The sequence below is a fragment of the Syzygium oleosum genome, unplaced genomic scaffold (genome assembly GCF_021117445.2).
Source record: "Syzygium oleosum isolate NSW1041296 unplaced genomic scaffold, Sole_v2.1 Sole_v2.07, whole genome shotgun sequence".
Classification (NCBI taxonomy): Eukaryota; Viridiplantae; Streptophyta; class Magnoliopsida; order Myrtales; family Myrtaceae; genus Syzygium; species Syzygium oleosum.
Genome location: NW_026607491.1, coordinates 3,688,182 through 3,715,191, shown reverse-complemented (window position 1 = coordinate 3,715,191; position 27,010 = coordinate 3,688,182). Strand labels below are relative to the sequence as shown.

Genomic DNA, 27,010 nt, shown 5'->3' with positions numbered 1-27,010 from the left:
AGGCCAATCACAGTCATACGGTAGCATCTCTAGTGACAAAGGGAGTAATACCGGACTTGCACGAACATGTCATTATTGTGGTATGCCTGGACATATTCAGCGTTTTTGCTATAAGCTTCATGGAAAGCCCCCTCATTCGGCTGTCGCTAATGTAGCCAATGCAGTAGAGTTGGGTGTTTCTTCGCAGTCTTCTGAAGGAGGAACACTGATTAGAATGTCAGAAGAGGAACTTGCTAGGTACAATCAGTTCCAGATTTCTCAGCCAGTTTCCTCTTCCACAGCTACTTTTGCTCAGACAGGTAATGCAACAGCATGTCTTTCATCTACCTCTCGCCCCTGGGTCATTGATTCAGGTGCTACCGATCATATGACTGGATCTTCAGGTATCTTTTCTGTCTTTCACGAGTCTTCGTCTAGTGTTACATTAGCTGATGGCTCTCTGTCCACAGTAAAAGGGATAGGCACAGTACCACTGACATCCTCCATATCTTTATCCTCTGTCATGTACCTCCCAAATTTTCCATTTAACCTTATGTCTGTTGGTCATCTTACCAAAGAATATAACTGTTCTATAACCTTCTATCCTGATTCCTGTGTTTTTCAGGATTTGAAGACGAAGAAGACGATTGGTAAAGGACATATGTCAGGGGGACTATATGTGTTTGATAATGCTACCAGTGTCGCTTGTTCAGCAGTTTCTCCACATCAAGTTCACTGTCGCTTGGGACATCCCTCTTTAGCAAGTTTGAAGAAACTTGATTCTCGGTTTCATTCTTTATCTAGTTTTGAGTGTGAGTCGTGTCAGTTGGAAAATTGCATCGTATTAGTTATAGTCCAAGAGTCAATAAACAGGCTTCTCGGCCGTTTTCTTTAGTTCATTATGATGTTTGGGGTCCATGTCCTACTGCTTCAAAGTTGGGTTTCAAGTACTTCGTGACTTTTGTAGATGACTATTCAAGAGCCACTTGGCTATATCTAATGAAAAGTCGTTCTGAATTATTCTCTATTTTTTGTGCGTTTGTTAATGAAGTACATACTCAATTTTCTGCTTCTGTCTGCATTCTTCGAAGTGATAATGCCAAGGAGTATTTTTCTAGAACATTCTCTGAATTCATGTCCCAATGGGGCATTCTTCATCAATCTTCTTGTTTGGATACACCACAACAAAACGGTGTAGCCGAAAGGAAGAACCGTCACTTGTTAGAAATTACTCGTTGTTTGATGTTTGAAATGAAGGTAGATAAATCCTTTTGGGCTGATGCTGTTATGACAGCATGTTATCTTATCAATCGCATGCCGTCCTCTGTTCTTAAGGGTGCCACTCCTCACTCTCTTCTTTTTCCTTCTGACCCTTTGTTTCATTTGCCACCTCGTATATTTGGTTGTGTTTGTTATATTCGTGACCATCGTCCAGGACTTTCCAAACTTGATCCTCGATCTCTTAAATGCATTTTTGTTGGGTATTCTCGTACACAGAAAGGTTACCGTTGTTATTGTCCTTCTTTGCATAAGTACTTCACCACTGCAGATGTTTCCTTTTTCGAGTCTACTGTCTATTTTGATAATTCGATGGAGACTCCTACAGTGGATGATGATTCCTTAACATATGTTATTATGGAATCAACACCCACTTCGGACTCTCCAGTTATTCCTCCACCTGTCCAGTATGTTTATAGTAGACGTCCTCGTCAGCATGTGGAGCCCCCTGCAGATGTACCTCAGCCTATCTCATCTACTTCGTCTTCTCAACCTGAGGTAAGTCGGTCACATACTGATCTCGATATTCCTATTGCTCATCGCAAAGGAGTTCGTAGTTGTACCAAACACCCTATTGCCCAGTTTGTCTCATATTCTGGTTTATCTGCCTCTTGTCGAGCTAGTCTAATGACCATTGATAATCATCCTATTCCTAAAACTGTTGCTGAAGCATTATCTAGTCCAGGCTGGAGGGCAGCTATGGAAGAGGAATTACAGGCACTGGACCAAAATCAGACTTGGGATCTTGTTCCTTTGCCTGCAGGGAAAACAGCCATTGGATGTAAGTGGGTATATACTGTTAAGGTTAACCCTGATGGTTCTCTTGCTCGTCTCAAAGCTAGACTGGTTGCTAAAGGGTATGCACAGGTTTATGGGGTTGATTATGGTGATACTTTTTCTCCGGTGGCTAAGATGACCTCTGTTCGTCTTTTGTTTTCTTTGGCTGCTTCTGCTTGTTGGCCTATGTTTCAGCTCGATGTAAAGAATGCCTTTCTTCATGGAGATTTACAGGAAGAGGTGTATATAGAGCAACCACCAGGGTTTGTTGCTCAGGGGGAGTCTGGTCATGTTTGTCGCTTAAACAAATCTTTATATGGCTTGAAACAGTCTCCCAGAGCCTGGTTTGGGAAGTTTACTGAGGCGGTACTCCAGTTTGGGTTGTGTAGATGTACTGGAGATTATTCTATGTTTTATCGAGTTTCTGGAGCTGGTCGGATATTCCTTGTAGTTTATGTGGATGATATTGTCATAACTGGAGATGATTCTACGGGGATTAAAGAGTTGAAAAGGTATTTGCAACAGCAGTTTCATACAAAGGATTTGGGTCTTCTTAGATATTTTCTGGGTATCGAAGTAGCACGGGCGAAGAAAGGTATTTATATCTCACAACGAAAATATGTTCTGGATTTGCTTACAGAGACAGGTATGCTAGGTGCTAAACCACTGGATACACCAATGGAAGTGGGCTCTAAATTGACGGCAGAGGATGGTGAGTTGTTGGATGATCTGGAGAGGTATCGAAGACTTGTTGGAAAGCTAAATTATCTGACTATCACTCGACCTGATGTTTCTTTTCCGGTGAGTGTTGTGAGTTAGTTTATGTCTTCTCCCCGTACCTCACATTGGGCTGCTGTAATCAAAATTTTGAAATACTTGAAGAAAGCTCCTGGTCGTGGTCTCATTTATCAGGATCATGGTCACAGAAGGGTGGAAGCCTTCTCAGATGCTGATTGGGCAGGATCTCCTATAGATAGGAAGTCTACGTCAGGGTATTGTACCTTTGTAGGAGGAAACCTAGTATCTTGGAAGAGTAAGAAGCAAAGTGTTGTGGCTAGATCAAGTGCAGAATCAGAATACAGAGCTATGGCTCAAGCTCCCTGTGAGCTAGTTTGGATGCGTCAATTATTAGTTGAACTTGGATTCGAAGACCCTGCGCCAATGGAGTTGTGGTGTGATAATCGAGCAGCTGTCCATATTGCCTCAAATCCAGTTTTCCATGAGCGTACCAAGCATATCGAAGTTGATTGCCACTTTGTCCGTGAGAAACTTCAAGCTAGAGTTATTTCTACTAGTCATGTTAGGACCGATGAACAACTAGCTGATATTTTCACCAAATCTCTAGGGGAAGTAGGATTGAGTATATCTGTAACAAGCTGGGCATGCTTGATATCCGTGCTCCAGCTTGAAGGGGAGTGTTAAAGGGTATAATAGTCTTTGGGATTTTGATGTGTATATATACCGTACTTTCTGATCAATAAAAGAGATTAATTATTCTGCTAACAATAACCAAATTCATATGCTCTGGAATTTTAGATCCACCACCATGTCAGTTTAGTGGACATGAAAACTTACTGGAAGGACAGACTTGGCCATGCTGTTGAAAATCACATAAGAAAAGGAAAATTCTCAAGAAAAACAAACGAGAAAAGACAAAACCAACTGACAAAGGAACCCAGCAAAATTACTTATAGATCTAGAAATATGAGGAGTTTCTTAATATCGAGCATTACTTTAACTATAAAATCATGCAGAAACCATGAAACAACTTGTGCAAAGATCAAGAATTTTGACGAGGAAAGAAATCTGGTCATGACTGTTATGTTATATTGATAGTATTATGATTAGTTGAGCCACTGACACTCCCCATGTACGAATCTCCATGTTGATAAAGTTTATTAGTCAGGTTACCTCCTAAATGTTGTTATCCTGCATAACTTTTTAGAAAGATTTAGACTTTGCAAACTATTTAGATTTATCATATGGATCTTGTTAACAAATACCCAAGGGCACTAGTTGAGTAAAGTGAAAATAACACTATCCAAGACACTTCCAAAATGGAAGACTTACACAATTTAATAAAGTCACTTCACACAGTCAAATTTAAGTTTCCAAAGAACATTTACTAAAACATTTACCAAGTGTCCCATTGCTACTCTTTAATATTTTTTCCTTATCATATTAAGAAAAGCTTTGCATGAAATTGTTCCCTAATGACGTAACAATATATTTATAGGATATGTAATCCCATTCAACAATAAAAAAGAACAATGAAATTCCAACGTTAATAACTGACCAACATAAATCTTCATGTTCCTAGCAAATACAAATATCTTCATGTAGCAAATCTCCCAAGTATTCAGTTTCTACTTACAATAGGGTGGACAGCCTCCACATTTTCACATTCTTTTAACCACATATAACTTAGCAAGTCATTAAGATAGACAAATCCCAAACATCATTAAGTGATTGTTAGACCACTTCCTCTCCTTTACTCTCATTCTTGACTTACCAGTTACCACTCATCCACAGCACAATCTTCATATTCAATTAGGAAAGTCAACAAAAGAAGAATGTTTCAGTCATTATAATGCCCTTTTTCCTCAGCAATTATCATTACAAGCCCTATTGAGAAAATCAAATGTTGCCCAATCTTCAAAAAGAACTTGAGCAATCCCAAGTGAGGGTGCCACTAGTGCTAGACAGGTAGGACTGACGCATGCAATCACTGAAAGTTAGAAACTATTGGCAATACTTTACATACCTTCAGTAGCAAGATTAGCCACCACTTTCATGGCATGAATTTGGACATCGATATCTTCAGATGCTAATAATGCTAATATTTTTTCCATACTGAGAAGTAGAGAGAGAGAGAGAGGGAAAAGCTTGTTGTGTATTAACCAGTAGTGTCTAATACATATACCAAAAATAAGACCTAAAGGTCCTAAGGACCACTTTACCCTTTTACTACTTCTAACACTCCCCTTCAAGCTGGAGCATAGATATTAATCATGCCCAGCTTGTTACAAATATATTCTATCCTCCCATTACCCAAAGGTTTAGTAAAAATATCTGCAAGTTGTTCACCGGTTTGAATATGATTGGGAATGATCATTCCACTCTGCAACTTTTCCCGAATAAAGTGACAATCAACCTCAATGTGTTTTGTTCTCTCATGAAACACAGGGTTGGAAGCTATATGCACTACAGCTTTATTGTCACACCATAGAGTCATGGGTACTGAGGCTTTGAAGCCTATCTCAGTCAATAACTGTTGAATCCACACTAATTCACATGTCACTTGTGCCATGGCTCTATATTTTGACTCGGCACTCGAGCGTGCAACAACATTTTGTTTCTTACTCTTCCATGATACTAGATTTCCTCCAACCAAGGTACAACAGCCAGTAGTTGATCTTCTATCATCTGGAGACCCTGCCCAATCAGCATCAGAGAATCCTTCGACTTTGCTATGACCATGATTTTGGTAAATAATTCCTTTTCCTGGAGTCTTTTTCAAGTACCTCAATATCCGAATAACTGCAATCCAATGAGATGTACGAGGAAAAGATAGAAACTGGCTTACCACACTTACTGGAAAGGCAATATCAAGTCGAGTGACTGTGAGATAATTCAGTTTTCCTACCAGTCTCCTATATCTCTCCGGGTTATCAAGAGTTTCTCCTCCCTCAGTAGCTAGTTTGACCCCTTGTTCCATGGGTGGATCAAGAGGTTTTGATCCCAACATACCTGTCTCATTAAGCAAATCCAGTACATATTTTCTTTGTGATAGAACAATACCTTTATGTGACTGAGCAACTTCAATTCCTAGGAAATACTTCAATTTTCCTAAATCCTTGGTCTGAAACTGTTGATGAAGATAAATCTTTAGTTCAGCTATATACCAGTCAAATCATCTCCCGTGATGATAATATCATCAACATACACAATCAAGAACAGTTTGCCTTCCCGTGACTGCTTATAAAAGAAATAATGATCATTTCCACATCTAGACAGTCCAAAAGAAAATACAGCATCAGAAAATCTTCCAAACCATGCTCGTGGGGATTGCTTCAAACCATATAAAGATTTCCTTAATTTGCAAACCATAACCCCAAACTCCCCCTGAGCAACAAACCCTGGAGGTTGCTCCATATAAACTTCCTCATGAAGAGTACCATGCAAGAAGGCATTCTTAACATCAAGCTGAAATAAAGGCCAGTTATATGTGGCAGCAAGGGATATCAAAATACGAACAGAAGTAAGTTTGGCAACAGGAGAAAAAGTGTCTAGATAGTCAACTCCATAAACCTGAGCATACCCTTTTGCAACAAGTCATGCTTTTAAACGAGCCAGAGAACCATCAGGATTGACTTTCACAGCAAATATCCAACGACAACCAATAGCAGCTTTGGCTGAAGGAAGAGGTACCAAGTCCCAAGTCTGATTAAACTGGAGAGCCATTAGTTCTTCTTCCATTGCTGTCCTCCAGCCAGAATTTTGTAATGCTTCAGATACAGATTTGGGGATAGGATATTGGTCCACAGTAGATAGAAAGGATCGAAAAGAAGGAGAGACAGAAGAATATGAGACGAAGTTTGCAATGGAGTGTTGAGTACAAGTACGTGTACCTTTACGATGAGCAATAGGAAGATCAAGATCAGATACAAGAGGAGGGTCAACTAATGGCGGATCTGGAGCTGAAGATGACGTAGTAGTGTCATGAGCAAGGGGGGAAATAGTAGCTACTCGAGGACGTCGAGTATAAACCTGGAGAGGAGGTGGTTCCTGTGTAGAGACCTGTGAAGTAGTTGGAGCAGGTGACCGAAGGGTAGTCACATAGAAGTGTTCATCAAACTCAGAAACAAAAATTGGAACATCATGATAAGGCGTGGATTCGAAGAATGAAACATCAGCAGTTATAAAGTATTTTCTCAGTAATGGAGAATAACAACGATATCCCTTTTGAGTACGAGAATAACCCAAAAACATACACTTGATAGCCCTGGGATCAAGTTTTGATACTCCAGGTCGATGATCACGAATAAAACAGACACAACCAAAAATACGGTGTGGTAAGACAAACAGTGACACATTTGGAAACAAAGTAGAAAAAGGAATACCACCTCGCAAAACAGAAAAGGGCATGCGATTGATGAGATAGCATGCAGTTAGAACAGCATCACACCAAAAGGTTTTGGGAACCTTCATTTCAAACAACATGGATCTAGTAACATCCAATAAGTGTCTATTCTTTCTTTCAGCAACACCATTCTGTTGTGGTGTATCAGGACAGGAAGATTCATGGATCATACCATGTTGAGTCATAAAGTCAGAAAAGATGCAGAAAAGTACTCTTTAGCGTTATCAGAACGCAAAACTTTAACCTGCACACCAAACTGAGTATGAATTTCATATACAAATGCACGAAATATAGAAAACAATTCTGAACGATTTTTCATTAGATATAACCATGTTACCCTGGAATAGTCATCAACAAAAGTAACAAAATATCTGAAACCCAGATTAGAAGCCACATGACAAGGACCCCAAATATCTGAATGAACTAACAAAAAAGGGGACGCTACTCGTTTAATAACTCGTGGCGGGTAACTAATACGATGTAATTTGCCCAGTTGGCATGGCTCACACTCTAAACTAGAAAAGGATCCAAAACTAGAATCTAACTTCTGAAGGCTACGTAGAGAAGGATGACTAAGTCGACAATGGATCTGATGTAAGGATGCAACACTAGGACATGCAATGGGAGGAGCGTCTTCAAGTACATACAACCCCCTGCCTCATGTCCTCTACCAATCGTCCTCTTCGTAGCTAGATCCTGAAAAATACAAGAATCAGGGTAGAATGTTACTGAACACTGAAAGTTTTTGGTTAATTTACTGACAGACATGAGGTTAAACGGAAATTGAGGAAGATAAAGCACTGAGGACAATGGCTAGTAAGGAGTTGGATAAACTGTGCCAACCCCCTTAACATGTGTAGATGATCCATTGGCTATGGTTACCTTGGATGAAGATGAAGTAAGAGAGGAAAATATACCTGAAAGACCCGACATGTGGTCAGAAGCCCCTGAATCAATGATCCAAGGACAAGAAGCAGCTGAAAGGCATGTAGTCGCATTACCTATCTGTACCAAAGTAGCAGTGGAAGAAGCAGGCTGTGAAATCTGAGGCTGGGTGTACCGTGCAAACTCCTCATCGACATAACAACTACCTTGCCTTGAAGACCGTGGAGAAGAATCGCACTACAGGCGTATGTGCAACCGTTGTTGCCGCACCGATCTTCCATGTAACTTGTAACAGAATTTTTGAATATGGCCAGCTTTCCCACAGTAATGACACGTCCGTATGGCCCCTGAGTTGTTAGTAGACACGTGCTGTTGGCCTTGGCCTCTCCCTGGTCCTTCACCTCGGCCTCCTCCTCGGCCACCACGTCCACTATATCCTCCACGATTTCCTCCATCACTCTTGCTACCGCTACCCGATCGAGATTGGAACACAAGAGCTGAACTATCTGTCATAGGTGTAATATCTTGAGGAGACTCACGAGATACCCAAAGTACCCGAGCAAACGTATCCGTGAGTGATGCGACAGCCTCTCCTCCAAAAATCTGAGACCTAACAGTTTCATATTCAGAACCAATGCCTGCTAGATACACCATTATAGCCAATTGTTCTCTTTGAAGTTGCATTTGCTGAATATTGGCTGAAATGGGAAAAATAGCATTCAACTCCTCATACATTCTCTTAAACTCAGCAAAGTATTGCGTCATAGGACGTCCCTTCCTTTCAGATCGGTAAAACTCCTGCGATAACTCATAAACTCGTGACAGGTTATTTTGGCCAGAATGTAATACATTCAAATAGTCCTACATTTCTTTGACCGTGTCAATATGAGTTACTAGATCAACTATATTATTTTCCATAGCGTTTAACATCTGACCAAGGATGCATGCATCAACAATATCCCAATTTGCATCATCTTCGGGTTTCGGCTCAGTTATGGGTCTAATCTGATTCCTGCCTGTCAAAGTAAGCTTCACAATTTTCTTCCATTGATGGAAGTTAGAACTCCCCACAAGCTTCTTATCAGTAATTCGATTAGATGAAGACGACATCAGCTCAGTCATCACAGGATTATTCCTCTCAGAATCACCCATCCTTCAATATCCCAGTAGACCGTATACTGGCACAACAATTCAGCACTTCAATAGACCATATACTGGCTCCCAAGCCTCGTCAACGTTACCAGCCTTCCTCCACAACTCCACCAATCAATAAACCATAACCCGATTGATCAAACATCCATAATCTAAAGTCTAACAACCAAGCAATCTAACCTGGCCAGTATTGAAGAGCGACAAAAGCAAGCAAGGCAACAACGACAAGCATAGTCCAAGAACAAAATCACTTTGCAGGCAACTATGAAAAGGCTAAGAACACCTTCCCGCCAGCTTGAAATCCATCTTGAAGAATTTTCATTTGCTTGTCATTCCATCGAGAGACAATAACACATGCTGAAACCACTGGCCAGTTTCACAAATTTCTTGCATAAAGCAATTCCAGAGGAACAGAGGAACAAAGGAGGAACAGAGGGGGAGAGACCTTCAGAGACCTTCAGTTCATGGAGAGACCTTCAGTTCACATCAATGGCGAGGAAACCTCCAATCACCAGGCTCGTGTGACTTGTACGACCTGAATCGCACGAGCTGGAGCCCCGCACGAGCTGGGTCGCGCGAGCTGGAGCCCCACGCGAGCTGGGTCGCGCGGCTGAACCCCGCGCGAGCTGGAGCCCCTCGCGAGCTGGGGTCGACGGCGACGGGTTGTTCCGGCGGCAGCGGCTAGGGTCGAGGCTCTGATACCATGAGAAGTAGAGAGAGAGAGAGGGAAAAGCTTGTTGTGTATTAACCAGTAGTGTCTAATACATATACCAAAAATAAGACCTAAAGGTCCTAAGGACCACTTTACCCTTTTACTACTTCTAACACATACCAACTTCATCAAAGAAACAAATTGTAAGTTGCGGTCATCCTTGAGATTAACAGAAAATTACAGGTCTAAGCTGTGAGATATATTGGGATCTATCTTGCCTTCTTCACATATTTTCGCAATCGTGGTCCTCTGACTTGATTGTGTCTCCTTTAACGGGTTTGACTTACGGAGACCCCCATAGAACCATTTGGTGAAGACCCTTTACCAACATTTTCTTTCATGTCTAGTTGCTTCTTCTGTATAATTGTTGCCCATATCAGCCCAGAACCAAAAGAGTGTCCTTTCTCCAGGAATTCCAACTCATCTTACCTTTTGATCTTTCTTATTATCAGCTACAAGCTTCTTTACCTTAATTAGCTCATCTTCAATATTCTTCCTCTGCTTTTCTTCTTGTAGAAGTCTTTCCCTCATCGTATGAAGGTCTTCCGTTAACTTTACCTTTCATTGCAATAAGCATGTAACAAACAGTTTAAGTCTTTAACTCCACCGGGAATTATCTTGCATGTGATTATTTGAGCCGTCATGGGTTGGCTCAAATTGCACTAAAGTAATACTTGAATAGGGAAAATTTGTTAGGAAATTTGTCCACCATACCTTCTCATGTAAAAGAGCTTCATATCCCGCTTTTCTGAATTGAAGTTCATCTGCACCTTCCTCATGAAGCTTGTGCATCTCTTCTATTTTCATGTTGAGTTCGTTGATCTCTTTTTGCCCCTAAACATGAAAATAACAACAGAGCAATAATGAAAATGGTCCATGAAAGATTAAAAATTTCCCCCATAATTAAAAAGACTTAAATATCAGCAACATCATTTCCAAGGGAATCACTTTGATATTCAACATCAAGCTAAGGTAGAATCATTATGCATATCTGATGATGAAGTAACAGTAGACTGTAAAGGAAAATGCAATTATGAAACTTCACAGAGATATCCTAGTTCAAATATAAACCAATCTATTAAATAAAGTTGAAAGATACATATTTTTCCAGGTACTTGTCAAGACTCAAGTAGAAAATAGGCATGACAGAATACTTGAAGATGCCAATATGGAGAACCAAAAGAATATTTATGACTGAAGATATGCTAATGAGTTCTCTTCAGGAACTGGTTAAGCTACATATAAGATGCCTTCAAAATAACAACAAGGTCTATTGTGCATGTTTTAAAGCCTTGTCGGGCGCCAAATTACTATCCTGTACTCTTTTAAATATTTTTCAATAACTTGAAAATGTAAATCTTATAGAGAGAGAGAGAGAGAGAGAGAGAGAGAGAGAGAGAGAGAGAGACAGAGAGAGAGAGTATAACGAAACACCATATACTATTTAACAAAAACTTAGAATATTAAATCTTTAGAATTTTTATTTATTGGAGAATTTAATCTGCAGAACTTTGTATTTTGGACATCCCAAGGCAAATTACTAACTAAAGGGACATTACTCAAAATTGTTACATGAAGCACAAATTATTGAAGTAGTGCTCCTCTATTTCCACTCGACTCATTTAAGTGCCGCTATAAAGGAAAAGGCTAGTCAATAAATAAACCTGCATGGAGCTCTGAGAATCACTTAAAAGCTTCTTCGCCAAATTGAGTTGCTCTTCAACGGCTTCAAAACGGCCTTGTTTGTCCTCTAATTGCTTCATTAGGTCAGCAATTTTCTTCTCATACATCTGAGTAGTTTCATCAAGTGTCTTCTGATAAGAACAATGTTCCATCTGATGTTGCTAATATTGGGGAAAAAAACTGCCTTCAGAATGTTGCAAAAGTTACAAATAATTAAAAATAAAAAAAGACTATCCAAAATAAGCATAGCAAATTAGCAAATTTCGCAAAATTAGTTTCTGAGATAACTTGATGTGAAATTATAGTATACATTCTAGTATCATACAGGAGATCCTAGTTTCTCAATTCATCGCGTTGCTTCTATGCATTCTAAAAATCATGACAGGGCATGCCTAATTAAAGATACTGCCAATAGTACGTTTTTTTCTTCACCAACCTGAATAGTTGTCTGATGATCACTCAAAAGCTCCTTCATACGGTCTAATTGTTCCTCGGCATTCATGGCACGGGAACGGTCTTCTTCTGATTGCCTAATCAACTCTGCTATTTTCCTCTCATACATCTGTGTGGTATCTGCTACTACGCTCTGATAAGTAGATGCTTCTAGACGCTGCTGCTCCTAAGAGCCACAAAGAATTTGTTTATAGTAACGGGCTGAATTACAGTAAGTAAGTTGCATGTAACCCTTTATGTTTGATACCAAGTCCAAGGATGTCTAATAAATGAAACAGAACAAAATATCATGATGCACATGCATGTAAAATGGGAAAGACAGCTGTCAAGCTTCCTTCTGGACATCCATATGGTTTAACTTACTGCTGTGCTGGCCAAGCCATACGATGGTCTAGCAAGATAACCCAAACAAAGGTAACAACACAAGTGACTTCATTGGCTAGTCTCACTTTTTTATGTAAGAGTTAATGGTTCGCATATGCCTTTGTATAATTCTATAAAATCAAGAAATGCAAACATTCTAAAATTTCATGTCGAGGTTTGCTCTTTTCGTGTTATATCTTTTCCTACTTCCGCATTAACTTAAACATTAGGACACTAACCCTTGAAAGAATGGGTTTCAGGATGAGGAATTAGCATTGTAACCACATTATTCATTTTTTATCTCAGCAACGGAAACCATTACCTATAGAAGTATTACAACCTACAAGGCATTCCATGAGGAGAAAAACATAGGTCGCTGATTCTCAATATACAGACTTCACTACGCAATTAGCAGGATTACAAGGGTTATTTTCAAGACCCAGCCTCTATCACACATCATTGACAATATTTTCAGCACTATACCCACGGCAAACCGTAAAAAGACATAAAGTTAATGGGAAAACACACAAGCTGCCTACTGGAGCTGGATTGAACATTCAAATCAGGTTAAATGGGGCTCGCCCAATCTATCCACTTCCACCGTAGGGTTGGCTACCTCGAGGTTTGACACACCTGCCCATCACCTTATTAAGCTTGGTCGAGCGCTTTTGCCTTTCGTATTGAGCATAGCCAAATCCAGGATACAGAGTTTGCGATGGACAAGCCTGGCCTGGGCCGTCAAAAATTCACCTTACTTAGCCTGCCCAGATCCATTTTTTTCCTTTTTGTTATCTTTTGCACCAAGCGTCACTTTTCAGTTGATTGGGTGGGCTTTAAATGGCAAAAGTGTATGGGTATAGATGTGGAAGAGCCCGGCCTGACATCGAGCCTATGCTCTGGGGTCGAACGTAACCCGCTGAGCTGATATTGTCAATTAAGAATAGATGAAAAGTGCAAGCTTTCAAGAAGAGAATAATGGTGAGTTTTAAGCTTTAAAATCTCATAAGGAGACTAGCTGTAACTACACCGGTAAAGAGGTTGCCTATGCCTACTGGGGAAAGAAGTTCAGGTTGCGTTGGTCCTCTCTTGAACATATGGAGGCATAGGTCACTAGGTCTTAGTCATGTGATGTTTAAATTAACACTTGAGATGGTGATTCAAAAGCCAACTCCTTAGCATCCAATCAAGTAGTTTTCCCAACAGTGACCAGGTGCGCCTGCTCTGGCTGCATGCAAGTTTGCTTTAGTAAAGTAGGTCTGCAGGTTACATAAGAACTTGAATTGGTTTCAATATGTTAAAAAATGAAGAAATTGTGCCTTTCATAGACAAGTTAGTTGAGCATTTTCAAACTATGAGTTTTACTGCAGGTAGAACAAAAGTTAATTGCACTAACACTCATTTTGCAGGAAAATTACACTAACTTCTCAGAGAATAGCGCCAGTCAATTTAGAAAAACTGATAGCAAGTCCCTATCATGCTGCCACATTGTCCCGTATTTATTAAAGAGAACTTCCATGATATGGAATGTTCAGTAAGAAGGCACCAACAACATAGTAAGGAAAGAGGAAATGTCTTCAGAGAAGTAAAGCATTTGAATGAAGGAGGTACCTGGATGTAATTTATATTTGCTTGGAGCTCTGAAATCTCGTTATGCATCAGACCGTTCTGATCTTTCTGGCGGTTTAATTCAAATAAAATGTCTTTCATCTCTGACTCCAGACAATCATTTTCCTTTTCTAAGAACTGAAGAAAATGAAGAAGCATCACCGAAAAGACATTTCAAGAAAGTCTAAGAAAACTGTATTTATTCCACCAGACAAACCGGACAAGGAGATAGGAAACTAATCTGAACCAGCGATAAAAAGGTGTCATTATATTAAATGAAGCTGTAACACTAGCATTAGAGTCAACTACCTCGGACCTTTTCATTAAACTTTTTTCTGCCCCGGAAAAAGAGTCTTCACACTCCTTAAGCTGTCTCTCCAGTTTGCCCTTATCATTCTCTCTCAACTTTTCCAGCCTCTCCACTTCTGCAGTAAGGTGGTCTACCTGACTCTCCAACTTACGGCGTAAACTTTCATAATCAAATTCTTCTTTGACTTTCATCGTATTAACAATTTTCATTGCCTGCAAAAACAACTCATAATCAAGCTTCCATGGCATTATAATAAAAAAGATTGGCAGATGATGTATGTATACACACATATACAAATCCACGTGCATTTATACAGAGACATATGTGCAGTCAGCATGCATATACTCAACACCATGTGCATGAATGTGCCCACCTGTACTCACACACGCACACAAAAAGGATATCCATGTGTTTATGTTATTCTCTAGTGGATTCTTTCTTTCCCTCTTTTCTTCAGCACTTTCCAGTTTCAGCTTGACTTTCTAGAGCGGCATTCCGTCAGCACATCTTCGACAACCATCAGTGGACCATTCTTATCATTTTATATAAGTCACTCGTAGTTATGTTGTTTTACAGCTGCTGTCATGATCTTCTCAATAAAGGTAAAAACCAAAAGAAATATTCTCAGAAATCAGCTCTGTATGGCGGATAAGAGTAGTTAGACCACAATCATCATCTTCTTAGACGTATACAGAGTGACATTTGTATCTTCTAATTAATTCAACCAAACTTAAAATGGACACAATGAACATCTTCTCATCTGAAATGAAACCAGGATTCACAGATAGGAAAAGAAAACCTAAAACTTTTAAGTAATGCGGTTCTGATTGTTCTCCGTCCAATAGAGGAACTCATTGCGATACAGGTGTGACGATGAACTCATTATCATAATAAATATCGGAATTCAACTTCAGAAGCTATTGATTGTCAACTATCAATGTGTGCACAATGATTTGCAGTATTTTTGCATAATGAACTCTTATCTATCTCACCCGCTGCCCAAACATAATTAATGCTAGTGGTCTCAGCATAATGTCGTGCAGATGGCCCAATCGTTATGATAAGCGAGGTCCTTGCTGAACCTATCACATAAAAACTATCGACAAGCTGAGAAAGAAGGTTTGCAGAGATATTCTTGAATAACCAATTCTTAACTGAATCATTCATCTAGGATGTTCATAGCACACTCAAATCTTAAAAAAAAAAAAAAACACTAATGAAAGAATGATAGCATGTAATCGGATGAAGCTATTACTTTGCACATGGAAAAGCACCGAGAAGCTGTTGTTACATTCACAACCAGTGATGTAAAGAGATAAATGTAGAAAATATGTACGTACATATTTGAAGATTGAACGATATGGTATGTCTCGCAACTAAGTCTGGCAGTAAATGCATATTTAATATTTGAAGATTGAAGTAAGACAATGCACTAAATTAAATGATTTGAATATTAATTTAGTAACTAGAAGGTCAGTGTCACAAACAAAGTTTTCAAAGTTCTTTTCATTCTCTAGGAAGCTAGTATTGAGTTAAGAATGGAAAGCTGAAAGTTGTATTCATGCACCTCCAAATGAATCACGAAGCAATCTTGTCAGCTTAGAGTCCCTGAAAGGTATATGTGCACTGTTCTCAGCCAATGCATTTATGCATTTGCCGAGAGAAGTGAGAGAAAGATTAATAAACTTAGCCTCTTCAAGCAAGTGGTCCTCACTGCCTGCATCAATAACAATAAAATACATAAAGTACTTTTTCAGGATGCCCAAATTCCTAAGGACAAGCATAAAAAGTAGGAAAAGTGTAGAACTTGCAACACGGTGGATTCGCCATGGAAACTTCAGGAAACAACTCTATAACAATGAATAAAAGATATGTTGATTATCAAATGTAAATGTCGCCAAAGGATCAGGAAATAGTGGCGTTGAAGAATTAGAAGAAAATCTCGAAGATCTCAGAGAAAATCCCGAGATAGGAATATTTTGTTTCCATTTATTTTTATCCTGAATCCTCAGGATTAGGAAGTAAATCGCTAGAATTAAGAAGTAGGAAATCTGTTTTTTGTTTCTTGCTATTTTCTAGTTATTGTAGGCCCTATTTAAGTGTTATGTAAGTATGATAAAAAATAAGAAATGGAAGAAACCATTTTTCTTCTTTGAAAAACTGCATGGTATCAGAGCTTGGTTTTAAATCCGGCTCTTACTATGGTGAAAACGGCGATGACCGGAGCTAGTAGGAACACCACTCCTTTAGGTGTCATGCTAGAGAACAACCCAGCTGATCTCTCTGCACAATCGAGCAATGGTGGAGAGCAATTCTCCCAGAATTCCAACCTGCTATTGACAGTTCACCGATTGAATGGCCAAAATTATTTGGAGTGGGCTCAATCGGTGAAACTAGCAATTGATGGCAGAGGGAAGCTAGGCCACTTAACAGGCGAGGTGAAGGAACCAGAAAAAAGCAATCCGTCTTGGAAGATTTGGAGATTCGAGAACTCCTTAGTGATTGCCTGGCTTATCAATTCTATGGAGCCAACAATTGGAAAACCTCACCTATTCCTTCCGACCGCTAAAGATGTGTGGGACGTTGTGAGAGAAACATATTCTGATTTGGAAAATTCTTCCCAGATCTTTGAACTCAAGACAAAGCTATGGCAATTGAATCGAGGGATTCGTGAGGTCACTATTTACTACAATGAAATGGTGACCTTGTGGCAGGAATTAGATCAATGCTATGATGATACATGGAAAAGTCCAACTGATTGTAAGAGACAAATGAAGAGAGAAGAGAATGATAGAGTATACATGTTTCTCGCAGGCCTTAATCGAAGCCTGGATGAGGTGAGAGGCAGGATCCTTGGTCGAAAACCTCTACCATCCATACGCGAGGTCTTCTCTGAAGTTAGAAGGGAGGAATCTCGGAGGCGAATCATGCTACATGATTCGGAAACAAGTGTCAGTTCTATATCCGAAAATTCTGCACTTGTATCTCGGGGGCTTAATTCTGAGGAAGACAGGAGGAAGAAACCATGGTGTGAACATTGCAAGAAACCATGGCATACCAAAGAGACTTGCTGGAAAATTCACGGGAAACCACAGAATTGGAAGAAAGAAGGTTGGAAGAGAAGGAGCAGTAACGATGGTCGTGCGTTCCAAGCAACAAATGAAGAAGAGCAAATCAAGTCTGATTTGGTTTCATTCACAAAGGAACAATTAGAGCACCTATACAAAATCCTTCAATCTCCACAACCTTTTTCAAATCCATCTTGTTCTTTAGCCCAGAAAGGTAATTATTTTTCCACTGCTTTCCTCATAGAAAATCCACACCAAATTGCTCCATGGATTCTCGATTCAGGAGCAACCGATCATATGACAAGTTGTTCAAAACTCTTTTCCACCTATAGTCCGTGTGCAGGAAATAAAAAAATCACAATTGCAGATGGTTCTCTTTCAGCCATAGCTGGAACAGGATCTATCAAGCTCTCACCAGCCCTCACACTTCATAATGTTCTTCATGTCCCAAAGCTATCTTGTAACTTGCTGTCCATTAGTAAAATAACCTCCGATCAAAAGTGTCAAGCTAACTTTTTCTCATCTCATTGTGAGTTTCAGGACTTGACCTCGGGGAGGACGATTGGCAATGCTAGAGAGAGTGGAGCACTCTATTTCTTTGAAGATGGAACAAGCTCAAGTAGACAAGTCCAGGGTAGTTGTTTTGAATCTGTTACTCTTAGTAAGGATGATGACATTATGTTATGGCATTATAAGCTAGGTCATCCGAATTTTCAATATTTAAAGTTCTTGTTCCCAAAGTTATTTTTGAATAAAAGTCCATCTTCATTTCAAGGTGAATTACGTGAATTAGCCAAACATCATCGAACCAATTTTCCCTCACAAATCTACAAGCCATCGAAACCATTCTCCTTAATTCATAGTGATGTTTGGGGCCCATCTAGAATTCCTACATTCTCAGGAAAGAAATGGTTTGTCACATTTATTGACCATCATACAAGGGTGAGTTGGGTATACTTGTTAAAAGAGAAATCCGAAGTAGAGACTGTTTTCAAAAATTTTTACACCATGGTACAAACACAATTCCAATGACAAATCCAGATTTTTAGAAGTGACAATGGGAAAGAATATTTCAATAAAAATTTGGGACAGTTTTTCTTGGAAAAGGGGATTGTGCATCAAAGTTCTTGCCCTGACACCCCTCAACAAAATGGTTTGGCAGAGAGGAAGAATATACACCTTTTAGAAGTAACTAGAGCTTTACTCTTCACAACTAAAGTTCCCACATACCTCTGGGGTGAAGCTATTCTTACATCTACATATCTCATCAATAGGATGCCTTCTAAAGTGTTAGGATTTCAAACACCCCTAAGAGTTCTTCAGGAGACCTACCCAACTTCTAGACTTGCTTCAGCCTTACCCTTAAAACTATTCGGTTGTACCTCATTTGTCCACATCCATGATAGAAATCGGGGGAAACTTGATCCTAGAGCAAAACGATGTGTGTTTGTTGGTTATGCACCTAATCAAAAAGGGTATAAATGCTTTGACCCGATTTCCAAAAAAATGTTTATCACCATGGATGTCACTTTTTTTGAATCAACACCTTTTTTTGGAGCTCATCTTCAGAGGGGGAAAGAAAGTGCAGATTCACACAACTCCATCATAGATTCTTTTTGTCTAGAACCTGAAAAACCTCTTCCTAAAAATCATATTCCCGCAACCCTTATACCAGATTTTGAACCAAGTGTTTTAAATAATGAAAATTCGGGTCCACCTATATTGTCATTGCATCCTACTTGTGAACATAACAGGTGCAAAACTAGTACCGAGAATACAGAGCTTCCATCCTACTCTCAAGTCTATACGAGAAGAGACAAAACTCAAAGAAATGAGTCTCCTGCTCCCTTAAGGTGCCATGAGTCCGAACCGGGGCATGACCAGAACTCCATAGTCACCAGGTAATGTTCCAACTCAATCTGTCCAACCTGATGAACTTGACATACCTATTGCTATCCGAAAAGGAGTTAGGTCTTGTACCAAACATCCTATGTCTCATTATGTGTCTTACAAAAACCTCTCACCCAATTTCCGTGCCTTTACCTCAACATTGTCTTGTGTGGAGATTCCGAAAACTGTGCAGGATGCTCTACAGGTTCTTGAGTGGAAGGAAGCAATTCTTGAGGAGATGAAAGCTCTAGAAAAAAATGGAACGTGGGATATAGTGGATCTACCCAAGGGAAAGACCACAGTTGGATGCAAGTGGGTATTTATAACCAAGCATAGATCCGATGGATCTCTCGAAAGGTATAAAGCTCGGTTGGTCGCAAAATGATACACCCAAACCTATGGGATCGATTACTTTGAAACCTTTGCTCCAGTTGCAAAACTAAACACTGTAAGAGTGCTCCTGTCACTTGCAGCCAATCTTGACTGGCCCTGCAACAACTAGATGTGAAGAATGCTTTTTTGAATGGAGATTTGGAGGAAGGAGTATACATGGATTTTCCCCCGGGCTTTGATAGAAGTTCTAGATCAAAGGTATGTAGATTGACGAAGTCATTATATGGACTGAAACAGTCACTAAGGGCCTGGTTTGAGAAGTTCACTCATTTTGTGAAGAAACAAGGGTATGTTCAAGGACAAGCTGATCATACCATGTTTGTAAAGCATTCTTGTGACGGGAAGGTTGCAACTTTGATAGTGTATGTGGACGACATCATTCTCACTGGGAATGATATTGTTGAGATGAACAGGTTGAAAGAATGTCTTGCTTCTGAGTTTGAGATCAAGGATTTGGGAACTCTAAGGTATTTCCTTGGAATGGAGGTAGCTCGATCGAAAAAGAGAATTGTAGTCTCACAAAGGAAATATGTCCTAGATCTTCTAAAGGAAACCGGAATGAGTGGTTGTAAACCGGCAGAAACTCCTATAGATCCCAATCAGAAACTTGGAGATGACAAAGATGGGGTTCCTGTTGATACATCGAGATACCAGAAGCTAGTAGGGAAACTAATCTATTTGTCACATACTCGGCCAGATATTGCCTTTGTTGTGAGTATGGTAAGCCAATTTATGCACTCTCTATATGAAAAACATCTTAAGGCTGTGTACAGGATCCTAAGATACCTAAAGAGCACACCCGGAAAAGGTCTGCTATTCAAAAAATCTACTCAACGGGAGATTGAAGCATACACGGATGCAGACTGGACAGGGTCAATTACTGACAGAAGGTCGACTTCAGGATATTGTACATACGTATGGGGGAACTTGGTTACTTGGCGAAGTAAGAAGCAGAATGTTGTGGCACGAAGCAGTGCAGAAGTGGAATACCGAGCAATGGCCCACGGTGTTTGTGAGATGTTGTGGCTAACACGAGTACTAGAAGAACTTAAAGTATCGGTGAATATGCCCATGAAGTTATACTGTGACAACAAGGCTGCAATTAACATTGCACATAATCCAGTGCAACATGATAGAACCAAGCATGTTGAGATTGACGGACACTTTATCAAAGAGAAGATTGATGCAGGAGCTATTTGTATGCCATTTGTGTCAACAACACAACAAATAGCTGACATTCTTACAAAGGGATTTTCAGACCTAACTTTGAGTCTCTCATTAGCAAGTTGGGCATGATAGACATTTACGCACTAACTTGAGAGGGGTGTTGAAGAATTAGAAGAAAATCTTGAAGATCTCGGAGAAAATCCCGAGATAGGAATATTTTGTTTCCATTTATTTTTATTCCTGAATCCTCAGGATTAGGAAGTAAATCGCTAGAATTAAGAAGTAGGAAATCTGTTTTTTATTTCTTGCTATTTTCTAGTTATTGTAGGCCCTATTTAAGTGTTATGTAATATGATAAAAAATAAGAAATGGAAGAAACCATTTTTCTTCTTTGAAAAACCGCAAGTGGCTTCCAAGAACATATTATAGGATAGTCACAAACCAGATTTATCTAGTCTTTCTGATCCAGCAAGATCCACGATTAGCAATTTGCTTTTGCGAACTATAGGAATGGGCTTGCTACGAGGTAAATTAGTCTGATCCCTGTCCTGGAGATTGGTCTCATCTTTATCTTGACCATCAACATATCTTCGAACATTGACCTAGGATTAAAAATCATTCCTTCAGTGTTAACATCACATCAATTAAAAGAACCAAGAAGGTCCTCTAGAAATTAAGGTGCAATGATTCTATAAAACCAATAGAAAATGCCCACCATGAGAATCGCATGACTGCGTGAAGATTCAGTATTTAGCTTTGTATTAGCTGCATGACGATTTGCCTCACCAACTTGCAACAACTCTTGAAAATGATCGACACCATGAACATTAACTACTGTGGCTCCAGGCAGTGCCAATTCCCCAGTTTTGGGGTCCTCGGTAATGGGAATGTTAATCTTTTCCGGGGAAAGCAAATCTTGTATGGATTCCATATATAACTGAGAAGCAATAGTAAAAAAAAAAGAAATTAGTGGAGGTAATTTACAATTAAAACCTCTGTGTCTATTTGATCAAGAATAAACCCTAACCAAGTATTGCATAATCAACCAGAGACGCATGCAGAAAGACAAGAAACAGACAGAAGCTATCCGTGTATCATATACTGGGTGACAGGACCTTAGTTTCAGTACAAAGCATATTAATGTGGCTGGCATTTAAAGCAGTTCATATCACAAGTTTGTGCTTTAAATAATCACAAGAAAAAGTGCTCCAAGACATAAGCCATTACGCCTCATAAGGCTGACCTTGGTCAACCAAGAGTAGAATAGTTATTTGATTAAGTAGACTAAAAACTTCCAAAATCTATCTAGCTTATAAACTTAAGTAAGATGGCACATTGCTGATAAGTCAGTTTTTCTTGCTAGGAAGTAAGCTCTGTTCTAGCCGAAAAAAAACATGATAGTTACTGCATCACATGTCAACTAAATTACCTGCAGATAGGATACTTCCACGCTACCGGAAGCATGAGAAATATTAGAAATGATGTCCTCTAAAGCTCTAACCATTATACCATGCTCTGATGCATCATCTTTACCGAGTCGCCCAACTGTGTACGTCTTGTCAGTGCCAGTTTGACCATAAGCCATGATAGTCCCATTGTAGCCACTCAAAACACTCTGCAGGAAAAGCAAAAATCACTGACAGATCTAAGCCTTCCATTATCCCACTCCCCCCCACAAAAAAAAAAAGAAAAAAATTCTCACTTAGACCACCATTTAGTCCCAAAAAGTTATAACTTCTAAGCGCACTCTTGTCATCCAAAATTTCAAAATCTGATACTCAAATTTTGAATGGCATAGTAATCCAGCATGGAAAGTGTAAGAACATCTTAGATTTGATTCAAACTTAGTAAATGACACCTGGTTATATACTTATGCTGGTTCTGCTCTAGCGATATATCTATTGTCATCAAACAATTCAATCTGCTTTTTATGAAGCGTAGGGTCCAAGTCTATTTAGAGTATTCTGTGGGTCTTTCTTGAAGATGATTCCAAAGGGTTGGAGGATCATGTTATTGGCAAGTTAATTATCCAAGTTAATACGTCCATCACTCTTTTTCCTCTTTCCTATGTAAACAGGGATTATCAACCCCTCACCTATAGATTACATAGTTTATACACGCGCACGCGCGCGCGCGCGCGCACACAGAGGTTGGATATGCATATGATGAAATATTTATTGGAGACTAAAATTGTGGGTACTCGAGCATGATTCTATGGCCATGTTAACTTGGTCGCTTACAAATTCTGAGATAAACCCCTCCACCAAAATTGCTCTACACCAACGTTATACAATGAAACAACAAATAAAGTTCTCCCATAATAGAGTTTCTGTGACAGAAGGCTAGTGCCCTGTACACACTTTCAATTTGCAAATACATAACAGTGAAGATGCTCATACACTTAAATTACTTACCTCAACAACAGGTTTTGCTACCACTTCATAAACACGTCTTTGGGAGGCAGTATCCGTGAAGACTTCATCAAATCTATATGATTCAGAATTCCAATTATTTTTTCTCAACTTTAACCGCTTCATCTACATGAAAGCACAAAAATTTAACTTAGCTCAAATGCTGTATCGATGTTCCTTGAAAACATGTTCATGTGGTAAGACTGCAGTACAGATATTCGGTGCCAACTCAGAAAAGCCATATATCTGGGTTTTCAATAGAGATAACCAAACCTCAGGCTGCAATTCGACACAATCACCATAGTCAGCATCCAAGAGTAGATCCTCTGAGTTTCTTGGTCTAAGTCTGACAGCGACTCTAACCCTGCCTGAATCTGTAAATTCCAACAAGCTTTAACTTGAGAACTTGAGAAGATAAAGGCAACAGACAAAATGCATCAATCTCTCAACTGCAGGAGAACTGCTATTATATTGTTCATCAAGCTTCATAATCGAATGAAACGAAATCAAACTCATTAATAATATGTGCACAGACTAGTTGAAATGCATATGTTCGGTGACTTTGATGTTATTATCAGCAGCTTCATGGCCAAGTAAGGCAAAAAAATGTAGCGGGAGGGAATACGTGGTGGCTAAGGGATCCGTACCTTGCATCGGTGCCCCAAATCATAAAAACTGATGTTCCAAGCATCACAAACTATTTGTTGCACAAAGTTATTTAACTAATGGATTATTGCCATGAGCACCTGAATAATCACTTAATCATGGAAATTATGATAAAAGAGCGAGCTTTAATCAGCAAATCATTTTGCGGTCCCAATTCCTACTTTCGAATTTAGATTTGAAAACCATTGGAAACAACTTCATGGCTGATAAAGAATGCGATGCCAACCTAAAGAAGTAAAGTCAATAGACAACATGACTCGATGTGCATGCACTCTTTTTGAAGCTGAGTTTAAAGAGCAGTACTAAATAGCCATGAAATCACTCAAGTTGTCAGCTTTAATTCTTTTCCATATCTCAACTACAGTTACATGGTAGCATAGGACCAGCTTCATTCTTTCTTTCTACTGCGGAAACGGCATTTCAACTTTGACTTCGAGCTCAAGCTTCAATCAAAACTTTCTTCGGAGTTGACCCGAAGCCGAACTCGAGGCATGGAACACTTGATCGAGTCCAGCTCAAGCTAAACTCAGTTCCCACCGAGGTCAGAGCACCGACCCGTCCCACCCAAGTCAACCCAGAAGCCAAAAATGCATTTTGCTCAAATCTCAGAGGGAGGAAAACTTACCTCCGTCGGCGCCGGCAATGGCGTGCGCTCGGGAGTTAGGGGTGACGGAGCGCCTGGAGCCGGGAGCCTTGGGGCGATTGCTCTGTCCCTTGCTTGCATTGCCGTTACTTCTCGCCGCCGCCGCCGCCGACGAAGAAGAAGAAGGGCCATGAGAGCCGTTGCTCGCCCTCTGATTGAGGGGCGCCCTCGAACCGAAGCTCGTGGCCATCGCTTCCGTGATCGCCGGGACGCCTTCCCTTCAGCACACGCTCATCTCGCAGAATGCGAAATGCCGAGGACGGAGACGGAGGCGAAGGCGAAGACTGGGCTAGTGCGCGACAGTGTCGCCGAAGCTCTTCAACGATTTGAACCGGTCGCAAAGAGATTGAGGCCGGCACGACGACAGAGAGAGAGAGAGAGATTGTCGCTGTGCGCGTGGAGGGACGGCAGGATTTTTGTATGGAGTTTTAGCGACGACGACGACCGACCGATCATGGCGTTACGGCATTTATTGGTTCATTGATTTTTTTTTGGTTTGAAAATTTGAAAAAGGTGACTGCTTTTTGCGACGGACAACGAGGTACACAGTCGTGTCGTCTTGGTACGACGTGGATCCCACAAATGAGAACCGATGTTGCTCTCGCCCGACACATGAGGGTCGGGGGATGCACGGAACGAGAAGCTTTTTCGGTGCATCAAGCGCATCAATAAGACGGCCTTTTCCCATCGTTTAGCGACGGCTAAGTTGAAACGCACGTGAGCCGCACCGGGGCGACGCGATTGATCGGTCACGTCACGTCACGTCGCGTCACATCGGCGATAAGATGCTTTTTTGAGCTTTTGATCGGTGAGGGGGAGGTTAAGAAGGAAACTCACGTGAAATTTGATAGTTAAGATAATGATTGTGATATGATAAAATAAAGTAAGATATTAAATACTCGGAATTGTATCAAGTGTGTGGTACATTTCAGGATAAAATTAAAAATATATAATATTTTATTAAATTTTAAAATTGAAAATGAGAAAATTCGATTAATTCAAAGTTAAGGAAAGCCCTTAGATTTAGGGAATTGTGGCCACCGCCCCCATAGTGGCCACGATAAAAAATAGCGACACCAACACCGCCGTGTGGCAGCGACACGGATTGATAAATCTGAGACGGCGACAAAAAGAGTGGGCGATGGCATTTCAAGAGACCACCGGCATTGTCTTTGCGTCGCCTCATATTGATCGAGGTCCAGTTTGTCGGCCATACTAAAGATTTACAGCCTCTTCATCAGCATCTTCCCCCTCTTCCCTTGAGACGTTCAGTGTCATCCGTGAAGATTCTAGCATCGCGGCGGGGTCCTATTTTTGTCCACTACGATATCAATCACTGTGTCAATGAGGTGGTGCAGGCGGATCCAGAGTTCCAGCCACCAATGTTCGAGGTGGGGCAAGCACTGCTTCGATTAGATCAGCAAGGGAACAAGAGCAAGAGAACTTTCCTTGGAACAACCAAGGGCATCTCAAAGACCCGATGATGCAGACGCCTATGAGCAACTTCCTCAAAGACCAGTTGCATCCATTTGATGTAGATGCCAACAATCTCTTCTTCTTTTGTTGAAGTTTTTTTTTTTTTTTCAAAAAGATTTCTTATCTAATTCGGGTTTATCGCACTTCGGATTTTTTATCCGACGTTTTATCTGGACGTATCCGGGTTTGTCTGGTTTGGAGGACGTTCCCAAACATTGGATAGGACAACTTGTTATCTTATCCAAACTCAAATCCTGACTACCAAACGCACTCAATATGCACCGTGAGTGCGTTTGGTTCGGCTTTGGGGAAAGTTTTTGAGAAAATGCAAAGCCCTTGAGTTGAAGGGCTTTTCTAAAATGCAAATATTTTTTGGTAAAGTGTATTTGAAAAACTCATTGGGAAGCAATTTTGACTTAAATACTGTTTACAAAAACCTATACTTGGTAAAGACTTTCGCTAGTTTTATTTAAAAAAAACTCTCAAATTATTTGCCGGCGAAACTCAGCTGCCGACCAACCTCGCTTGAGGTCGCGCGACCTGAAGTGGCATCACCTGGGTTCCCGCGATCTCAAGCGTGGCTGGCCGGCACCAGAGTGGCTTGGTGGTAGCCAAATCTAGCCACGCCAGCGACCTCAACCATCGTCGATGAGATCGTGTGAGGTGGAGACATTTCCAACACTTGAGTGCAATCGGGTGAAGTGTTTCTCAACACTTGAGTGCTTCTATCAAGAGGAGCCATCGGTACTAATTTTGACCTCGCACAAATTACAAGACGGATATTATACGAACATATGCTATGGCGGTCGCATGATTTGTAATCTTCGAGTTACCAAAGAAGGAAATACAATCTAAGGGTAAAAGAAGTAGGCGACTAGATAATAATGCTTATACCAACATATATCATAAAATAGACAAATATGTTTATAACAAGTCAAGAGCGGGATGTTTGAAAG

General features: G+C 40.2%; 1 protein-coding gene and 2 pseudogenes across 1 annotated transcript; 1 reads left to right on the top strand and 2 right to left on the bottom strand.

The window, feature by feature from the left end:
• The window catches only part of LOC115666798 (kinesin-like protein KIN-UC), a 29,115-nt pseudogene extending 4,250 nt beyond the window's left edge, over window positions 1–24,865 (bottom strand).
• On the bottom strand, window positions 7,469–9,184 carry LOC130138615 (uncharacterized; annotated as a pseudogene).
• Window positions 16,509–18,182, top strand: LOC115664291 (uncharacterized). Its single transcript, XM_030586239.2, has 2 exons — window positions 16,509–17,622; window positions 17,949–18,182. The coding sequence occupies exons 1-2, from the start codon at window positions 16,542–16,544 to the stop codon at window positions 17,981–17,983; spliced, it is 1,116 nt and encodes a 371-aa protein (XP_030442099.2). The 5' UTR covers window positions 16,509–16,541; the 3' UTR covers window positions 17,984–18,182.
• Window positions 24,866–27,010: the final 2,145 nt, after the last annotated feature.

Excerpts from the sequence above, each read along its gene's own strand:
- LOC115664291 (XM_030586239.2), top strand. The coding sequence starts at position 16,542 with ATGGTGAAAACGGCGATGACCGGAGCTAGTAGGAACACCACTCCTTTA. Across the intron at positions 17,623-17,948 it reads TTGTTCTTTAGCCCAGAAAG|GACTTGACCTCGGGGAGGAC; the intron begins GTAATTATTTTT and ends TGTGAGTTTCAG.